The 20,432-nt window shown below is 44.4% G+C and overlaps 1 protein-coding gene across 1 annotated transcript in view; it reads right to left on the reverse strand.

Moving 5' to 3' along the window:
• Positions 1-381: 381 nt before the first annotated feature.
• Positions 382-20,432, reverse strand: part of LOC126466393 (uncharacterized) — a 59,150-nt gene continuing 39,099 nt past the window's right edge. Inside the window, exons 5-6 of the mRNA XM_050096387.1 lie at positions 14,207-14,405; positions 382-617 (exon numbers count right to left, since the gene is read on the reverse strand). Coding sequence (XP_049952344.1) covers positions 416-617; positions 14,207-14,405 — 401 coding nt within the window. The 3' untranslated portion in view covers positions 382-415. The remainder of the gene's footprint in view (positions 618-14,206; positions 14,406-20,432) is intronic.

The following is a 20,432-nucleotide window of genomic DNA, read 5'->3' on the forward strand; positions in this document are numbered from 1 at the left end:
TTGTGGCTGGTTTGTAGTTTCTTACATATCCCTTGCACATGCCCCGCGCGAATCAAATTTCACGTGATTGTTCGAACAAGCCCGATTCCGTTTAGAGCGCAGTGGCGTATCGGGAAATATGGAGCCTGTTCAAAGGCTAGTATCGTTTGCTCAGTCCTACGTGTAACATATATTGACGTAGTAGAATGTGTATCCAGAGACATTCGTCGTGAAATCTCTAAATCCTCCTCTCTTCTGCTCCAAACTCGGGTAATGAATACTCTCCCTTAAGCGAACGATACGAAATGGTTAGGAGAAAAAGAGCGTTAACTAAAAATTTTGGCATTTATTACAAAGACATTGTTACAAAAATCAAGTGATAACATTAAAATTCGCCCATTTTGTTTGCGTGTGAGCTGTGTCCGAGATTCGGCCTCTACTTGCGCCTGCGCACAGGTGACGGCTGCGTGGCCTGCTGGGGCTCTGGTTCCGGCAGTAATCCTCGCACCGCTGCCATCAGCGCCTCCTTGCTGAGCGAGCAACGCGCGAACTTTGCCTCGCAGTTACCGCCTTCTCTACCCAGCTCCACCGCCTGCTTGATGCTCGTTCCGTCCAGCAAAAAGCTTGTCAACGAGTTACTGTAAACAAAAGAATGTTCATTAACCATTTGCGGTTGCATTTGATATGGTTGCTAGTAAATTTAAGAAATATGCATATTTTACAGGTAACAAGCAAATTCTCCTTCCCTCCATTGTTGCTGTCGCGCGTACATTTGAACGAGTTCAAGAATTCAGGTACCTACGGTCCATACTGGACAATAAAATGAAGTGACGAAAAATAAATGCTAATCGCGTGTTCTTTAGTCTGAACGATTTATTCAAGTCACATCTAATACCACAGATGAATAACATTCAGCTGCAGCCCAGACCTACGATATTTCCGAACCGGGGCAAAAACTCGATAGAGGCACTCCCCTCCCCCTAAAGCGTTTGAGATATGGAGTAAAAATTTTAAAAAGAATCGATTCTTCAGAAATATATTGATTTTGAAGTGCACATCTTTCTAAGAGTTTGATACATAAAACATTTATCTTCGAGAAAATGTAAGGCAAGTTACTTGGTCTTAAGTGTGCCAAAATGCAGTGTCACGCCTCTTCACACAGGATTCTTCTATCGCAAGTCACTGTATTTCGCTCTGTGGAATTCAAGCATGTATATTTTGTAATGAAAGCCATCAAACCCATATTCAGGAAAGTCGAAATTAAAAGCCCTGTGGTGCCTCTCCTGCTCCCAGTCAGCCAGGTTGACATCCTAACCTTCCATAAAAAAACCTCACAATTAATACTGGGTGGGATTATTTGTAATCGGGAAAGTAAGAATTCTTCAGAGAATTTGCACTCTTTATTGCCTATTCGCTGATAACTTCCTCTTTCGTGTGACATAAAATTAAACATAAGAAACATAAAACCAGTAAGGACAACAGCCCAAGCTAGATAGTACACATCTCTTTAATTCTTAGGTCCCAGCATTTTTTCTCTCTAATCTTGCTACAGCTTTGCACGGCGTGCTACCCTTTCTGCAAAACAATCTATTATCTCACTAAAATTCGTCAAACGTTTTGCTACATGAAAAATCAAAATGTCGTTGTCTAATACTGAAAAAGCTGTTAATACAAATAGCACCCAAGAGTGGTGTGGTTTCTCGATTTGATTATGTCTGTTTTGTCACTGTCTGCTAGATAAAACGAAATAGGTCTTCCTAATGTTGCAGCAATTGTAAGCGAGACTGTTTTGACACAAATGGTCATTGTTATCTACCTCATTTACACGAATAACACGACAGTATAATTCACGAAGTATTAATATCAAATGCCTATTAGGCCCACAACAAGCAAAAAGTTTTCATGTTAGGAAACAGTTTCACATTTCATTCATATGCTCCTGTTTCCCAAACATGAGATCGAAAAGCAGTAGCAGTACGAAATTTTTACATAAATTTGCAATCTTCGTATTCTTACATATAATTTGTGTGATGCGCCAGTTTCTTCTCCTTCCTCGTTCTAACAAACAATCTAGTCATCACTGATCCTGCAGCTATTCCTGCCATTGTCAAAACTTATTCTACGGTTAACTTCAGTAAGCCTGCCATAATCACCAGTTTAGTTATCCCGCGTTTATTCTCCAGTTAGAGTTTTATGTGTTCGTACAATGCGTTTTCCGCACTATTCCGAGTATAGAACATAAGCGGCTGCTAACCGGGCACTGTACAACTGCCCTTAGTAGTGTAGTGATCTGGTAAAAATTTTCTGTCAAAATTTCATTTTGCTGGATACACCGAGAAGATAATACGTAAGCTTTCTTACCTGTTAGTCCTCTTAATCGTTTATTTCTACTCTGGTAGTCTCAATCTATGGATTTCGCTAGTAATTATAACAAGGCTTATCATTCACACTCCGAATCAATCACATAAATAAACAGTGATTGGCATTCACCCGTTCGGGTTTATTCGATTTAGTTCGTATAGCCCCATCTCCTTTTGTCTGCGGGAAAGTTTTTTTTATTTCTAGATGCCACAAGGATTTACTTGGCAGACATCACGTACACAATGCACACATTCAAAAATCAACTTATGATTCGTTCAGAAATCTAATTAGAATGTGTTCAAAAATGTGTTTCAAAATCATATGAATAACCGATAGACCAAAGTGCGCTGGATGGTAGGCGTTTTGTGAAACAAGGTTTTTTTTCTTCAGCCTTTTCAGTTGTATATGACACTGGTACCGCTGGAAATTTTAAATGGTTGTAAAACCTGAGCAACATCAGCAACAACTGAAGAAGCAATCTGTGTTTCCGGGAGAAAGGTACTTCGAAAGATCTGTGGATCCGTCTATAATACCATGGAAGGTAAATGGGAATGAATTATGAAAGAAGAGCAGTACCAGTGGCCTGAAAGCCACACACTGGCCAAATATTAGGGGAGAAAAGTTACAGTGGTTTGGCCATATTTTTCTAGCTAATGGATACGTCCCTACCAGACTCTTTAACTGTCAACAATGATGTATACATAGTAGATGGTTTTACTTTGTCTCGAACAATTCTTCTCTGATTTTGGAGTGGAATAATGAGTAAAACAGAGGTAGTTAATTGCGAACGAGAGCGTGTGCAATAGTGAGTTGTGAAACATACTGTGTTAAATTTAATATATTGATATTTAGGCTCACTATTGTTAACAATGATTCCACACAGATTATGTAAACAAATGTTTCTGTGTTAAATACGTCAATTATTTTTCGAGTATTTATTTGAAGCTATTGAATATATGACGAATACTGTGGATTTCTGTATTTACTAGAGATTTCACTACATGACAAATATATTTGTACAGACTTTCCTACACAAAAAAATCTTTGTCTATGGAACAGGAAGTCATTATTAAATGCTCCTTAAAATGTTTTGTGATGTAATTTCTTCTTTGAGTCAGTATTCGTCAAAACCTCAGGGATTTTTTAGAATCGGCATTTGCTATTCTGGAATAGGCTAGTACACTTTATGACCAAAAGTATCTGGACACGCCCAAAAACATACGTTTTTCATATTAGGTGCATTGTGCTGCCACCTACTGCCATGTACTCCATGTCAGCAACCTCAGCAGTCATTAGACATCGTGAGAGAGCAGAAAGGGGCCCTCCGCGGAACTCAACGGACTTCGAACGTGGTCACGTGATTGGGTGTCACTTGTGTCACACGTCTGTATGCGAGATTTCCACGCTCCGAAACATCCCTAGGTCCACTGTTTCCGATGTGATAGTGAAAGCGAAACGTGAGGGGACATGTACAGCACAAAAGTGTACAGGCCGACCTCGTCTGTTGACTTACGGAGACGGCAGACAGTTGAAGAGGGTTGTAATGTCTAATAGGCAGACATCTATCCAAACCATCACACAGGATCCGCTGCAAGTATTATGACAGTTAGGCGGGAGGTGAGAAAACTTGGATTTCATGGTCGAGCGGCTGCTCGTTGTTGTTGTTGTGGTCTTCAGTCCTGAGACTGGTTTGATGCAGCTCTCCATGCTACTCTATCCTGTGCAAGCTTTTTCATCTCCCAGTACCTACTGCAACCTACATCCTTCTGAATCTGCTTAGTGTATTCATCTCTTGGTCTCCCTCTACGATTTTTACCCTCCACGCTGCCCTCCAATACTAAATTGGTGATCCCTTGATGCCTCAGAACATGTCCTACCAACCGATCCCTTCTTCTGGTCAAGTTGTGCCACAAACTTCTCTTCTCCCCAATCCTATTCAATACTTCCTCATTAGTTATGTGATCTACCCATCTAATCTTCAGCATTCTTCTGTAGCACCACATTTCGAAAGCTTCTATTCTCTTCTTGTCCAAACTATTTATCGTCCATGTTTCACTTCCATACATGGCTACACTCCATACGAATACTTTCAGAAATGACTTCCTGACACTTAAATCAATACTGGATGTTAACAAATTTCTCTTCTTCAGAAACGCTTTCCTTGCCATTGCCAGCCTACATTTTATATCCTCTCTACTTCGACCATCATCAGTTATTTTGCTCCCCAAATAGCAAAACTCCTTTACTACTTTAAGTGCCTCATTTCCTAATCTAATTCCCTCAGCATCACCCGACTTAATTAGACTACATTCCATTATCCTTGTTTTGCTTTTGTTGATGTTCATCTTATATCCTCCTTTCAAGACACTGTCCATTCCATTCAACTGCTCTTCCAAGTCCTTTGCTGTCTCTGACAGAATTACAATGTCATCGGCGAACCTCAAAGTTTTTATTTCTTCTCCATGAATTTTAATACCTACTCCGAATTTTTCTTTTGTTTCCTTTACTGCTTGCTCAATATACAGATTGAACAACATCGGGGAGAGGCTACAACCCTGTCGTACTCCCTTCCCAACCACTGCTTCCCTTTCATGTCCCTCGACTCTTATAACTGCCATCTGGTTTCTGTACAAATTGTAAATAGCCTTTCGCTCCCTGTATTTAACCCCTGCCACCTTTAGAATTTTAAAGAGAGTATTCCAGTCAACATTGTCAAAAGCTTTCTCTAAGTCTACAAATGCTAGAAACGTAGGTTTGCCTTTCCTTAATCTTTCTTCTAAGATAAGTCGTAAGGTCAGTATTGCCTCACGTGTTCCAGTGTTTCTACGGAATCCAAACTGATCTTCCCCGAGGTTGGCTTCTACTCGTTTTTCCATTCGTCTGTAAAGAATTCGTGTTAGTATTTTGCAGCTGTGACTTATTAAACTGATAGTTCGGTAATTTTCACATCTGTCAACACCTGCTTTCTTTGGGATTGGAATTATTATATTCTTCTTGAAGTCTGAGGGTATTTCGCCTGTTTCATACATCTTGCTCACCAGATGGTAGAGTTTTGTCAGGACTGGCTCTCCCACGGCCGTCAGTAGTTCCAATGGAATATTGTCTACTCCCGGGGCCTTGTTTTGACTCAGGTCTTTCAGTGCTCTGTCAAACTCTTCACGCAGTATCCTATCTCCCATTTCGTCTTCATCTACATCCTCTTCCATTTCCATAATATTGTCCTCAAGTACATCGCCCTTGTATAAACCCTCTATATACTCCTTCCACCTTTCTGCTTTCCCTTCTTTGCTTAGAACTGGGTTTCCATCTGAGCTCTTGATATTCATACAAGTCGTTCTCTTATCTCCAAAGGTCTCTTTAATTTTCCTATAGGCGGTATCTATCTTGCCCCTAGTGAGATAGGCCTCTACATCCTTACATTTGTCCTCTAGCCATCCCTGCTTAGCCATTTTGCACTTCCTGTCGATCTCATTTTTGAGACGTTTGTATTCCTTTTTACCTGTTTCACTTACTGCATTTTTATATTTTCTCCTTTCATCAAGTAAATTCAATATTTCTTCTGTTACCCAAGGATTTCTACTAGCCCGCGTCTTTTTACCTACTTGATCCTCTGCTGCCTTCACTACTTCATCCCTCAAAGCTACCCATTCTTCTTCTACTGAATTTATTTCCCCCATCCCTGTCAATTGCTCCCTTATGCTCTCCCTGAATCTCTGTACAACCTCTGGTTCTTTTAGTTTATCCAGGTCCCATCTCCTTAAATTCCCACCTTTTTGCAGTTTCTTCAGTTTTAATCTACAGGTCATAACCAATAGATTGTGGTCAGAGTCCACATCTGCCCCTGGAAATGTCTTACAATTTAAAACCTGGTTCCTAAATCTCTGTCTTACCATTATATAATCTATCTGATACCTTTTAGTATCTCCAGGGTTCTTCCATGTATACAACCTTCTTTCATGATTCTTAAACCAAGTGTTAGTTATGATTATGTTGTGCTCTGTGCAAAATTCGACCAGGCGGCTTCCTCTTTCATTTCTGTCCCCCAATCCATATTCACCTACTATGTTTCCTTCTCTCCCATTTCCTACACTCGAATTCCAGTCACCCATGACTATTAAATTTTCGTCTCCCTTCACAATCTGAATAATTTCTTTTATTTCATCATACATTTCTTCAATTTCTTCGTCATCTGCAGAGCTAGTTGGCATATAAACTTGTACTACTGTAGTAGGTGTGGGCTTCGTATCTATCTTGGCCACAATAATGCGTTCACTATGCTGTTTGTAGTAGCTTACCCGCATGCCTATTTTCCTATTCATTATTAAACCTACTCCTGCATTACCCCTATTTGATTTTGTGTTTATAACCCTGTAGTCACCTGACCAGAAGTCTTGTTCCTCCTGCCACCGAACTTCACTAATTCCCACTATATCTAACTTCAACCTATCCATTTCCCTTTTTAAATTTTCTAACCTACCTGCCCGATTAAGGGATCTGACATTCCACGCTCCGATCCGTAGAACGCCAGTTTTCTTTTTCCTGATAACGACATCCTCTTGAGTAGTCCCCGCCCGGAGATCCGAATGGGGGACTATTTTACCTCCGGAATATTTTACCCAAGAGGACGCCATCATCATGTAATCATACAGTAAAGCTGCATGCCCTCGGGAAAAATTACGGCTGTAGTTTCCCCTTGCTTTCAGCCGTTCGCAGTACCAGCACAGCAAGGCCGTTTTGGTTATTGTTACAAGGCCAGATCAGTCAATCATCCAGACTGTTGCCCTTGCAACTACTGAAAAGGCTGCTGCCCCTCTTCAGGAACCACACGTTTGTCTGGCCTCTCAACAGATACCCCTCCGTTGTGGTTGCACCTACGGTACGGCTATCTGTATCGCTGAGGCACGCAAGCCTCCCCACCAACGGCAAGGTCCATGGTTCATGGGGGGGAGGAGCGGCTGCTCATAAGTCACAAATCACGGCGGAAAATGCCAAACCACGCCTCGCTTGGTGTAAGGAGAGTAAAAGTTGGAGGATTGAACAGTGGAAAAACATGTGAAGTGACGAATCACGGTACACAATGTGGCGATCCGATGGCAGGGTGTGGGTATGGCGAATGCACGGTGAACGTCATCTGTCAACGTGTGTAGTGCCAACAGTAAAATTCGGAGGCGGTGGTGTTATGGTGTGGTCGTGTTTTTCGTGGAGAGGGCTTGCACACCTTGTTGTTTTGCGTGGCACTATCACAGCACAGGCCTACATTGATGTTTTAAGCACCATCTTGCTTCCCACTTTTGAATAACAATTCGGGGATGGCGACTGCATCTTTCAACACGATCGAGCACCTGTTCATAACGCACGGCTTGTGGCGGAGTGATTACACGACAATAACATCCCTGTAATGGACTGGCCTGCACAGAATCCTGATCTGAATCCCATAGAACACCTTTGGGATGTTTTCGAACACCTACTTCGTGCCAGGCCTCACCGACCGACATTGGTACCTCTCCTCAGTGCAGCACTCCGTGAAGAATGGGCTGCCATTCCCCAATAAACCTTCCAGCACCTGATTGAATGTATGCCTGCGAGAGTTGAAGCTGTCATCAAGGCTAAGGGTGGTCCAACACCATATTGAATTCCAGCATTACTGGTGGAGGGTGCCACGAACTTGTAAGTAATTTTCAGCCAGGTGTCCGGATACTTTTGATTACATAGGATTGGTGAGAAGAGAAGTTTGTGGCACAACTTGACTAGAAGAAGGGATCGGTTGGTAGGACATGTTTTGAGGCATCAAGGGATCACAAATTTAGCAGTGGAGGGCAGCGTGGAGGGTAAAAATCGTAGAGGGAGACCAAGAGATGAATACACTAAGCAGATTCAGAAGGATGTAGGTTGCAGTAGGTACTGGGAGATGAAGAAGCTTGCACAGGATAGAGTAGCATGGAGAGCTGCATCAAACCAGTCTCAGGACTGAAGACCACAACAACAACAACAGTGTATTAAGCATTATTTTTTGTTGAATATATTATCCATAATGTAGAACGTGTTATTTTATACCGAGAGAGGTAAAATGATTCAAATAAACCGCAACTGGTGTCTGCCTATCTTTTATTGAAAGGAGACTACTTGGCTAATCCTTATTGTGAACAATGGCAGCCCATTCTTCATCAAGAGCCGAAACCAGAGAAGATCACTGATGTTGGATGCTGGGATCTGGAGCGAAGTATGCATTCTAGCTCATCTCCAAAGATGTTATATAGCGGGACTCTGGACAGGTCACTCCTTTTGTGGAATGTTATTCTCCACAAAGCACTGCCTTAAACGTCTCGCTTTACGACAGCGTGCATTGTGAAGACGATTTAAACAGTTATCGCTTCCGAACTACTTCTCTCTCTCTCTCTGACTGTCTGTGTGTGTGTGTGTGTGTGTGTGTGTGTGTGTGTGAGTGTGTGTGCGTGTGTGTGTGTTTGTGTGGAGCTTACGGGCGCTCAAGCGATGTTATCAGCGCCCTTACACATATTATAAGAAACGAAAGTGGATAAAATTACTAAAATGTTATCGTACACGCTCCCGTACTGTTTCTCTATTGTACGCAGTACACAATGCTTTAAAATATGTAGCATCTTTCCGCATTTAGTGTTCTCTTAAACGCAACAAGGTGAGCATACACCCCAGTCACAACAATCAGCCCCTTGTCGTAACACCACCGCCTCCGTACTTCAATGTTGGCTCTGCACATGGTGACAGGCAACGTCCTACAGGCACTTGCCAAATCCAAACCATTCCATCAGATTGTCACAAGGTGTAACGTGCTTCATCACTCCAAATCACTCACTTCCTGTCATCCACTGTCCTGTGGCGTAACTTCTTACGCCACCTCAAGCGTCATTTAGGACCAGCTACAGAAATGTGTGCTTGATGAGGTACCATTGTACCCAATTTTTTAAACTCCCTACGCACAGTCACTGTGCTAGCTGGACTGTTAGCAGCATATTGTTCACCGGTGAATTCTTCCGCTGATTTCGTGGGATGTATTATAGCCACCCTCCGCAGTACTCGACGGTCCCTCTCCGTCAGTACACGAGGTCTGCGTGGTCTCGGTTTAGCTACACACGATCCTTCGCGTTTGCTCTTGACAGTCACATCACCAACAGGCGATTGGGCAGCTTCCGAATGGTTGAAATATCCCATGTGGATTTGTTACTCAGGTGACATCCAGCGACTATTCTACGTTCGACGTGATGGAGCTCTGCTGATGGACTCATTGTGCTGTTACTGTTCCTGTTCTGACCATGCCTTCTTTTATACTGGTAGATTCACCTCTCTCCAGCGGGCAGTTCAGCATTAACAGTGGTGCCCGGATACTTTTAATCAGATAGAGTATCTCCTGATTTTGAAATTTTTTTTGCTTGATTTTCTTGTGTTCAGTAACGGGTGTATCAAGCAGCAAGGAATATTACCCAAAACCAGATTTTCCAGGCTGTATCTCCTCATTCTAAGTGTCACGCAATCGATCGTGTGGGAGCAGAGTGTGTCTGTTACAGTCGTTTCTGATAGACAATGTACAAAGGTGATTGCGTGGTGCTGTTACAGACTTTCAAGAAAGATGGGGAAGTATCAATTCGAGGTAACGGACCCTAGCCTGGGAACGACCGAGTCGAAAGATATAAGAGAAATTTTACTCAAGTTCCGCCTTAGCCTCGTGCAGCGCTCAAACTAAGGACCCCAACTTCCGAACCCTGATCATGACTGACAGAATTCCCGCTGAATATTGCCCCGTATCCCCCGATAATTTCCCCTGCTGATGGACAAGTAACGACGCAGGTAACTTGATGTCAGAGAGACCGAATTTTTTTTTGAAATTTGTGGTTACCCTGCGCGGCTGAGAGACCGAAAATCCACAGTCTACGGTACAGTAATAATCAGTTGACCGAAAATCCACAGTCTACGGTACAGTAATAATCAGTTACATTAACTTTCACAAGTTTGACAACGGCAACATTAACAACACCTATTCGAAACGGCGCCTTCCGTCGTCAATGCAGGCGTGGCATCGGCGTACAAATTTCTGTTGTACCCGCTCCAATATCCCCGGTGTTTCCAGAATGAGAATTTCTACTCTGCAGTGGAGTGTGCGCTGATATGAAACTTCGTGGCAGATTAAAACTGTGTGCCGGACTGGGACTCGAACTCGGGACCTTTGCCTTTCGCGGGTAAGTGCTCTACCACCTGAGACATCCAAGCACGACTCACGACCCATCCTCACAGCTTCAATTCAGCCAGTACGTCGTCCCCTACCTCCCAAACTTCCCCGAAGCTCTTCTGCAAACCTTGCAGAACTAGCACTCCTGGAAGAAAGGAGTGAGGACGGGTCACGAGTCGTACTTGGATAGCTCAGATGGTAGAGCACTTACCCGCGGAAGGCAAAGGCCCCGAGTTCGAGTCCCGGTCCGGCACACAGTTTTAATCTGTCAGGAAGTTTCATCCCGGTGCTGTTTGAACAGTGTTGCAGGCAGTAGATCATCTTGATCTTGACAGGTGTCTCACACTGGAGACTTGTTACACAGCCCCACAAGAAGAAATCAAGTGGGGTGAGATAAGGTGAATGTGGTGGCCACGAAACAGGAACTCGTCTGCCAATCCACTTTTCAGGGACTGTCTGATCCAGGTGTTCACAAACGCTCTGTCCAATCTGAGGTAGGGGCACATTCGTTGAGGAATAACGAGTGGGATATTTTCCAGGAATCTGGGTAGTATGTCTGTGATAAACACTGTGTACAGTGCTGCATTTAAGCGGAGAGGAAGAAGAAACAGGCGTAGTCGGTAATCATTGACTATGCATTCCACACGCTGACTGATAATCTGTGTTGATGACTCTTCACAACTGTAGCAGGGAGATTCTCAAACATGACTATTGCGACTATTTAGCTTTCTGTCACCGGTGAAACAGGCTTTATCCGTGAATAGTACAAACTCAGGAAAGTGAGGATCGACTGTAAGGTACTGTAAGAACCAATGGCTGAACTTGACACGCGACACAAGTCAGCAAGAGTCACAGCGTGTACTTTCTGTGCTCCTTCCATCTCCTAGCCCATACACGAAAATCATGTCCTCACGTTCCATCACCAGGAACAATTCCATCCGGTTAGGACTGATCGACGCCAGTAGTTCAACTTGTAAACACAGGCTACAGTTTACTGCAGTACAGACACTGTACGCCAAGACCGCTCATGTCAGTACACAGTATACCATCTGCATTGGATGACTTGAATTGTTATCCCTATCTCTCCCGTAATGCTCGTCACGCAGTACTGTGCGAAACATTAATTTCACGTGCAACTGATCGAGTGTTGAATGCAGGCGCCTCATCCACTCAAATAAGCACTGCCTCCTCTAAGTCGGCGATTCCTGTTGTTCGTCGACCTCCTCGATCTTCGCACTGTGGTACCAATTTGCCTGTTTCACTTGATTGTTGAAAAATTCTTGGAAACATGGTGTGAGCTGGCTGTCTTCTTCGCGGATATTTGGTCCTGTACAACCCTTTCGTTTCTCTGCTGCTTCCATTTGCTTGCCCATAGACGAAAATCAAGCGCGCTTGTTCCGTCACCTTGTACAACTCCATCTGGTAAGGGATGATCGATGTCCGTACTTCAGCTTGTAAACATAGACTGCAGTAAGGACATTGTACGCCAAGACTGCTCATGTCAGTAGACAGTACCCCATCTACATTGGATTAGATAAATTGCCATCCCTATCTGTACACCGTTACGGTCGCAGGTTCGAATCCTGCCTCGGGCATGGATGTGTGTGATGTCTTTAGGTTAGTTAGTTTTAATTAGTTCTAAGTTCTAGGGGACTGATGACCTCACAAGTAAAGTCCCATAGTGCTCAGAGCCATTTGAACCATTTTCAACAGTACCGGTACATGCATCCCTCTCTCAGAGGTATCAGAACGATTTTCGCCTGTAACTTTTTCGATGGTTTGGTTTGTGGGACGCTCAACTGCGCGATCATCAGCGCCCATACAAAGCCCCAATTTTTTTTCACACTCGAGTTTTTTACACATCCAATCTAGCCACAGTGACGAATGATGATGACGATGAAATGATGAGGGCAACACAAACACCCAGTCCCCGGGCACAGAAAATCCCTAACCCGGCCGGGAATCGAACCCGGGACCGAGTGTTCCAACGGCAGCAACATTATCCATTAGAGAACCAGCTGCGGATGTAACGTTCGACTCGTTCACTTCTGGACCAGGGTCCCTTACCTCAAATAGATACATTTAGCCATGTCCAACGGCCCTGAAAGTTTGTAACGTCATCAGGGAATCACCCTGTATATCAAGTGTTAGTCCGCTGTAATCAGGGATAATATCGTCTCTCATTGTAATCATTGAGATCTACCAGTTGAATGTTACTTTGTAGTTACTTGACACATTTGCCACTACTACCGTATCCTGTACTCATTCGTTTGGATAATACACTACTGCCCATTACAATTGCTACACCACGAAGACGACGTGCTACAGACGCGAAATTTAACCGACAGGAAGAAGATGCTGTGATATGAAAATTATTACCTTTTCAGAACATTCACACAAGATTGGCGCCGGTGGCGACACCTACAACGTGCTGACATGAGGAAAGTTTCCAACCAATTTCTCATACACAGACAGCAGTCGACCGGCGTTGCCTGGTGAAACGTTGTTGTGATGCCTCGTGTAAGGAGGAGAAATGCGTACTATCACGTTTCCGACTTTGGTAGAGGTCGGATTCTAGCCTATCGCGATTGCGGTTTATCGTATCGCGACATTGCTGCTCGCGTTGGTCGAGATCCAATGACTGTTAGCAGAATATGGAATCGGTGGGTTCAGAAGGATAACACGGAACGCCGTGCTGGATCCCAACGGCCTCGTATCACTAGCAGTCGAGACGACAGGCATCTTATCCGCATGGTTGTAATGGATCGTGCAGCCACATCTCGATTCCTGAGTCAACAGATGGGGACGTTTGCAAGACAACAACCAACTGCACGAACCGTTCGACGACGTTTGCAGCAGCATGGACTTTCAGCTCGAAGACCATGGCTGCGGTTACCCTTGACGCTGCATCACAGACAGGAGCACCTGCGATGGTGTACTCGACGACGAACCTGGGTGCCCGAATGGCAAAACGTCATTTTTTCGGATGTATCCAGGTTCTGTTTACAGCATCATGATGGTCGCATTCGTGTTTGGCGACATCGCGGTGAACGCACATTGGAAGCGTGTATTCGTCATCGCCACACTGACGTATCACCCGGCGTGATGGTGTGGGGTGCGATTGGTTACACGTCTCGGTCACCTCTTGTTCGCACTGACGGCACTTTGAACAGTGGACGTTACATCTCAGATGTGTTACGACCCGTGGCTCTACCCTTCATTCGATCCCAGCGAAACCCTACATTTCAGCAGGATAATGCACGACCGCATGTTGCAGGTCGTGTGCGGGCCTTTCTGGATACAGAAAATGTTCGACTGCTGCCCTGGCCTGCAGATTCTCCACATCTCTCACCAATTGAAAACGTCTGGTCAATGGTGGCCGAGCAACTGGCTCGTCACAATACGCCAGTCACTACTCTTGATGAACTGTGCTATCGTGTTGAAGCTGCATGGGCAGCTGTACCTGTACACGCCATCCAAACTCTGTTTGACTCAATGCCCAGGCGTATCAAGGCCGTTATTCCGGCCAGAGGTGGTTGTTCTGGGTACTGATTTCTCAGGATCTATGCACGCAAATTGCATGAAAATGTAATCACATGTCAGTTCTAGTATAATATATTTGTCCAACGAATATCCGTCTGCATTTCTTCTCTTGGTGCGACTCACCTGGACATCTGTGCGATGGCCTCATCCCAGGCGGAGGCGTCGCCCGCCGCCACGCGCTGCCCGGAGTTGCGGATTTGCGAGCAGACGGCGCGCTGCACGCAGGCGGCCGAGTCCACGTGGTGGCGAGACAGCGCCGCGTCTACCCGAGACAGCAGCGACAGCGCCATGTCCGTGGCGGCAGCGGCCGAGCCCTCCTCACCTGCCGACACGCGTGCAGCGAACTCAGTCAGACCGCCGACAGTCTCCAGCTACAGTACAGTCAGCGAGAGGTGAGCCCTCTGGTATTGGAAGCACTGTTACCAGCTTGCGATTGTAAAGCTTAAACGGCTACTGCCGAAAATAATAGTCGTCTGTACAAATGGCTCTGAGCGCTATGGGACTTAACAGTCGTCTGTACAGAAAGTTTGACTGTTACAAAAAGGTACGGCCAAACTTTCAGGAAACATTCCTCACACACAAAGAAAGAAAATATGTTATGGACATGTGTCCGGAAACGCTTACTTTCCATGTCAGAGCTCATTTTATTATTTCTCTTCACATCACATTAATCATGGAATGGAAACACACAGCAACAGAATGTACCAGCGTGACTTCAAACACTTTGTTGCAGGAAATGTTCAAAATGTCCTCCGTTGTCGAGGATACATGCATCCACCCTCCGTCGCATGGAATCCCTGATGCTCTGATGCAGCCCTGGAGAATGGCGTATTGTATCACAGCCGTCCACAATACGAGCACGAAGAGTCCCTACTTTTGGTACCGGGGTTGCGTAGACAAGAGCTTTCAAATGCCCCCGTAAATGAAAGTCAAGAGGGTCGAGGTCAGGAGAGCGTGGAGGCCACGGTATTGGTCCGCCTCTACCAATTCATCGGTCACCGAATCTGTTGTTGAGAAGCGTACGAACACTTCGACTGAAATGTGCAGCAGCTCCATCGTGCATGAACCACATGTTGTGTCGTGCTTGTAAAGGCACATGTTTTAGCAGCACAGGTAGAGTATCGCGTATGAAATCATGATAACGTGCTCCATTGAGCGTAGGTGGAAGAACATGGGGCTCAATCAAGACATCACCAACAATGCCTGCCCAAACGTTCACAGAAAATCTGTGTTGATGACGTGATTGCACAATTGCGTGCGGATTCTCGTCAGCCCACACATGTTGATTGTGAAAATTTACAATTTGATCACGTTGGAATGAAGCCTCATCCGTAAAGAGAACATTTGCCTCGTCCATTGCAGGTGTCTTCGTCGTTCTAGGTCTTCCCCAGTCCCGAGTCATAGGCTGGAATGTTCCGTGCTCCCTAAGACGCCGATCAATTGCTTCGAACGTCTTCCTGTCGGGACACCTTCGTTCTGGAAATCTCTCTACAAACGTACCGCGCCACGGCTATTGCCCCATGCTAATCCATACATCAAATGGGCATCTGCCAACTCCGCATTTGTAAACATTGCACTGACTGCAAAACCACGTTCGTGATGAACACTAACCTGTCGATGCTACGTACTGATGTGCTTGATGCTAGTACTGTAGAGCAATGAGTCGCATGTCAACACAAGCACCGAAGTCAACATTACCTTCCTTCAATTGGGCCAACTGGTGGTGAATCGAGGAAGTACAGTACATACTGACGAAACTAAAATGAGCTCTAACATGGAAATTAAGCGTTTCCGGACACATGTCCACATAACATCTTTTCTTTATTTGTGTGTGAAGAATGTTTCCTGAAAGTTTGGCCGTACCTTTTTGTAACACCCTGTAGATACCAGGGTGAGTCAAATGAAAACCTTAAATTTGTAATAACAAATTGAAATTTCGCGCCGTTATCCTGTAAGTTCGTAAGCGTGCTACAAACAGCGTGCAGAATGGCCTGTATGCGGCAGCATAGTGCAGATGCACACATACCGTCACAGTATCAGTATAAAGATGGCCAACCCCCCCCCCCCCCCCCTCCTTTGCGACTTGCAGCAGGGAAGAAAAAATGGCTCTGAGCACTATGGGACTTAACATCTGAGGTCATCAGTCCCCTAGAACTTAGAACTACTTAAACCTAACTAACCTAAGGACATCACACACATCCATGCCCGAGGCAGGATTCGAACCTGCGACCGTAGCAGTCGCGCGGTTCCGGACTGAGCGCCTAGAACCGCTAGACCAACGCGGCCGGCACACCAGGGAAGAACAGCGTTCTGTTATTTGGTTTTTGCGTATTGGAGGTGTGAAACCTATTGAAATTCATCGACGAATGAAGGTTCAGTACGGTGATGCATGTTTGTCACAGCTGTAAGTCTACGAATGGAGTAGGAAGTTCGCAAATGGTGTGACGTCAGTGGAAGATGCTCCTCTTCCAGGTCATGCACAAGTTGTGACTCCACAGAACATTGCAGCAGTTGAAGCCATAGTGAAGGAAAACCGCCGAGTGACACTGAATGACATTGCAGCATGTTTACAGGTTAGTCTCGGTCAGCACACCACATTGTGCATGATGTGCTCCAGTGTCACAAAGTGTCTGCAAGATGGTTGCCACGGCAGCTGACTCCTGAAATGAGAGAACGACGTGTTGATGCTTGTGAAGAACTTCTTCGGCGCTTTGAACGAGAAGGTGATGGTTTCCTTGCAAGAATCGTTACTGGAGACGAAACCTGGGTTCACTTCCACCAACCGGAAACGAAGAGAGCGAGCAAGGAATGGCGCCATTCCTCATCACCAAAGCCAAAGACGTTTCGAACAGAACCATCAGCAGGGAAGGTTATGCTGACTCTCTTTTGGGATGAAAAAGGCATCATTTTGGAGCGTTACATGCCTAGAGGGACCACTGTCACCAGTGCATCGTACACAGATCTCCTAAAAAATCATCTGCGGCCTGGAATCACAACATGACAATGCAAGGCCCTACACCACAGTTGCAACAATCACAGACCTGCATTTTGAGTGTCTTCCTCGTCCACCATACTCACCAGACCTTGCCCCAAGTGATTTCCATATGTTCGGACCACTCAGAGACGCAACGGGAGGAAAGAAGTTCCGTTCTGATGAAGAGGTACGCCACGCAGTGCATGAGTGGTTGCGCGGACTACCAAAAGAATTTTTATCTAAAGGAATTTATGCACTTTGTAAGCGCTGGAGTACTTGCATTAAGTGTGGCAGAGATTATGTTGAAAAGTGATACAGATTTGTACCACTTCTGTACAATAAATAATATTTAAAAAATATTTAAGGTTTTCATTTGACTCACCCTCATACAAAGGAAAGATGCGAGCAGAGGACTATGGAAGACAGAGCAGGCAAATAATCCTAACTAGGGAAACTCCCCATCGCTTCCCCCTCAGACTTGGTGGTAAGATGGACCAGTGGATAGCCAGTCAAAAGGTCAACACAGATCAAGCATGAAAACAGGAAGAAGGTGTACAGAACTGCGAAAAAAAAATCAAAATAAAAAGAACAAGAAGAGCCATGGCGTCGTGCGTATGTGGTTCCGTTTCTGGCCTGGCAAACAGACGAGCTGTGTTCTAAACTCCCTCGTGCCATTTATTTTTATTTCTTTATTTTTTGTTCATAAGATTACGAATTTTAGTACTTTCAACATGGAGCTCAGTCAGCAATCGTGATAATCTAATATTTAAGAAACTATCAGCCTCTATTGGGGTAATGAAACCAACCTTTACCTAGGTTTCAGCCCAAGTAATTGAGCCTTCTTCAGCAGATAAACCTGATTCTATAATATGTCTACGAGGGAACGGTCTAGAAATAAAACTACCTATGTACCGCATTTTTAAAATGTGACTACGCCTATTTAGGCTGTTTTAGTTTTATTTCTAGACCATGCCTCGTAGATATATTATAGAATCAGGTTTATCTTCTGAAGAAGACTTGGGGTGAAAACCTAGGTAATGGTTGGTTTCTACCGCAGTCGAGGCAGATAGTTTCTTATGTATTAGATTACGAATTGTCCGTCCGGTCATTCAAATGTTCGCTCTCTATAGTCTTAGCAGCTGTCATACAATACATTAGTTATAAAATACGAGTCATGTGGTAAGAATATGTTACCGTGGCAAGTAAATGTGATGAAAAGTGAGAGTAGGCATCTCACAGAAATGAAAAAACAAATAAACTGGTGTGAGCAAATAACTCAAAAATCATGACTTCCAAAACGGAATGCAATTTCAAAAACGTTAGAAACATATGTTTAGACAGAGCACAGAGAAACTGTGTAATAGTGAAACTGTTGCGTTCATTTGTTGCAGCTTATATGACAAACTATGAAGTTTTCATCATTTCCTTGGGAGTGATCACATTCACATTCATACGAACGCCTAAACCGGGCAAGGAGGCATACACTTACCAGGCGTGCAAATTAGGCACGTCGGTGAGAGATTCCTGTCATATGACACACGTACTGTCACTAATGCCGTGTATGACACGCCAGACTTGTTTTCCGATGGAGGATTCGGTTGACTTGTCGCCTTGTCATCAAACGTTTGCGGTTCGCATTCGAAATGCACTTCCTTTCGGCTGCTAATAGAGTAGTTGTGCAGGATCAGTCATCGTTATAAGTCCCTTCCTTACAACTCGGTGTTGCTAACGGACGTTACACCACGACCCAGACAAATTTGAATACATCCTCCCTAAGTTCCTAACATTAAATGCAAGAACTACATCATAAATTGCAACTCTGACAACTGTAGAAAAATTAAACTGTGGCAGAACAAGACTTGCTTCTTCGTAACAAAGCAGTTGGTTTGTTATTGTTTCTAAGATACAGAACAGAGCCACAGATATTCTGTAAAATCAAATAGCATAAATCACAGCCATCTAGATGTATGTCGTGTAAGTTGTAAGTAATCCACAGAATGGTTGTTCACCGAGCTAGTATTGAAGTGTTGCTTCAAAAAGTGGGCGTGGCAGGAAGGTCGCGTCATACATTTAATTATTTTTCAGGTACTGCTTATGCAAGCTCATTATTGAAGCTCTGGTAGCGTTCTCGCTTCCCGCGCCCGGATTCCCGGGTTCGATTCCCGGCGGGGTCAGGGATTTTCTCTGCCTCGTGATGACTGGGTGTTGTGTGATGTCCTTAGGTTAGTTAGGTTTAAGTAGTTCTAAGTTCTAGGGGACTGATGACCGTAGATGTTAAGTCTCATAGTGCTCAGAGCCAACCATTTTGAAGCTCTGGGAACTTATTGTCCTTGATTTCTACCAATAAATAAAAAAAATGGAAATTGACATTTTCGTCAGCTTCAATAACGTACCCCTCAAGGTATGCATTTTAGAGCTTATTTTTACTAGACTTTTTTTCTTATTTTGGTCCATGCTACCAACCCTGAAAGTTGCCTACCCTACTACACTTAGCAACAGCAGTACCGGTACATGCATTCCACTGTTAGAGGTATCGAACAATTTTCACTTATAACTCCCGACCCGATCGTTTCCGAACAAGGGTCCCTTACGTCAGATTCGTCCATCATCCCTGATAGTTTTATCGTCATAATAAAATCATCCTATACGTGTTACTAAATTAAAATTCCCCGCCGTGTCTTTCTTTCTTTATGTGAAGGCTAACCTCAGGTACGACTGTATAGTGGAGGCTACACGTACTGATTGGTTGAGATGGATAGAGGAGGGGGTGGATAGAGTGAGGAGGAATTCAGAGAGCAGAGGAGGAGATGCATGAGGCAGGTAGAAGGTGTGAAGGGGTAGTGGGCAGGTGAGAAAGCAAGAGGGTAGGTGGAGATCGTAGGAGAGAGGGGGAGGAGGGTATGGTCAGGGAGAGGGGGGAGAAAAAATGACCAGAGAGAGAAGGTAGAAGAAAAGAACAAATAGAGGAGGAGGATGAGCTGGAGAGACACAGAGAAATGGGAGAAGAATTGACAGAGAGAGATGGGTGGATGAGATGGACAGACAGGGGAGGAAGAGGTGAACACAAAGAAGGGGAGCAGGAAGTGTGTTCAATGTGTGTGTCGAAAGCATATGTGGGCACAGCTGCAGGGATAAGGCTAGTAATCCAAACAAATACAGGTCTGGAAAATTATTGTCTCCCTAATACGTCATACTACGACTGAGCACCTGATCAAGTTATAACAGGTCTTGAATACGCAAAGTGCAGCTGTGCACTTCAGGACAAACTAATAACAAAAAGTGTCCCATGTGGTCACTGTTCATATGAAGACAGGATCCAACGCATCATCTCAATGATGCCCACACATGATCAAAAATCTGTTCTGTGTTCCGAAT

This window comes from Schistocerca serialis, chromosome 1 (assembly GCF_023864345.2).
Source record: "Schistocerca serialis cubense isolate TAMUIC-IGC-003099 chromosome 1, iqSchSeri2.2, whole genome shotgun sequence".
Lineage (NCBI taxonomy): Eukaryota > Metazoa > Arthropoda > Insecta > Orthoptera > Acrididae > Schistocerca > Schistocerca serialis.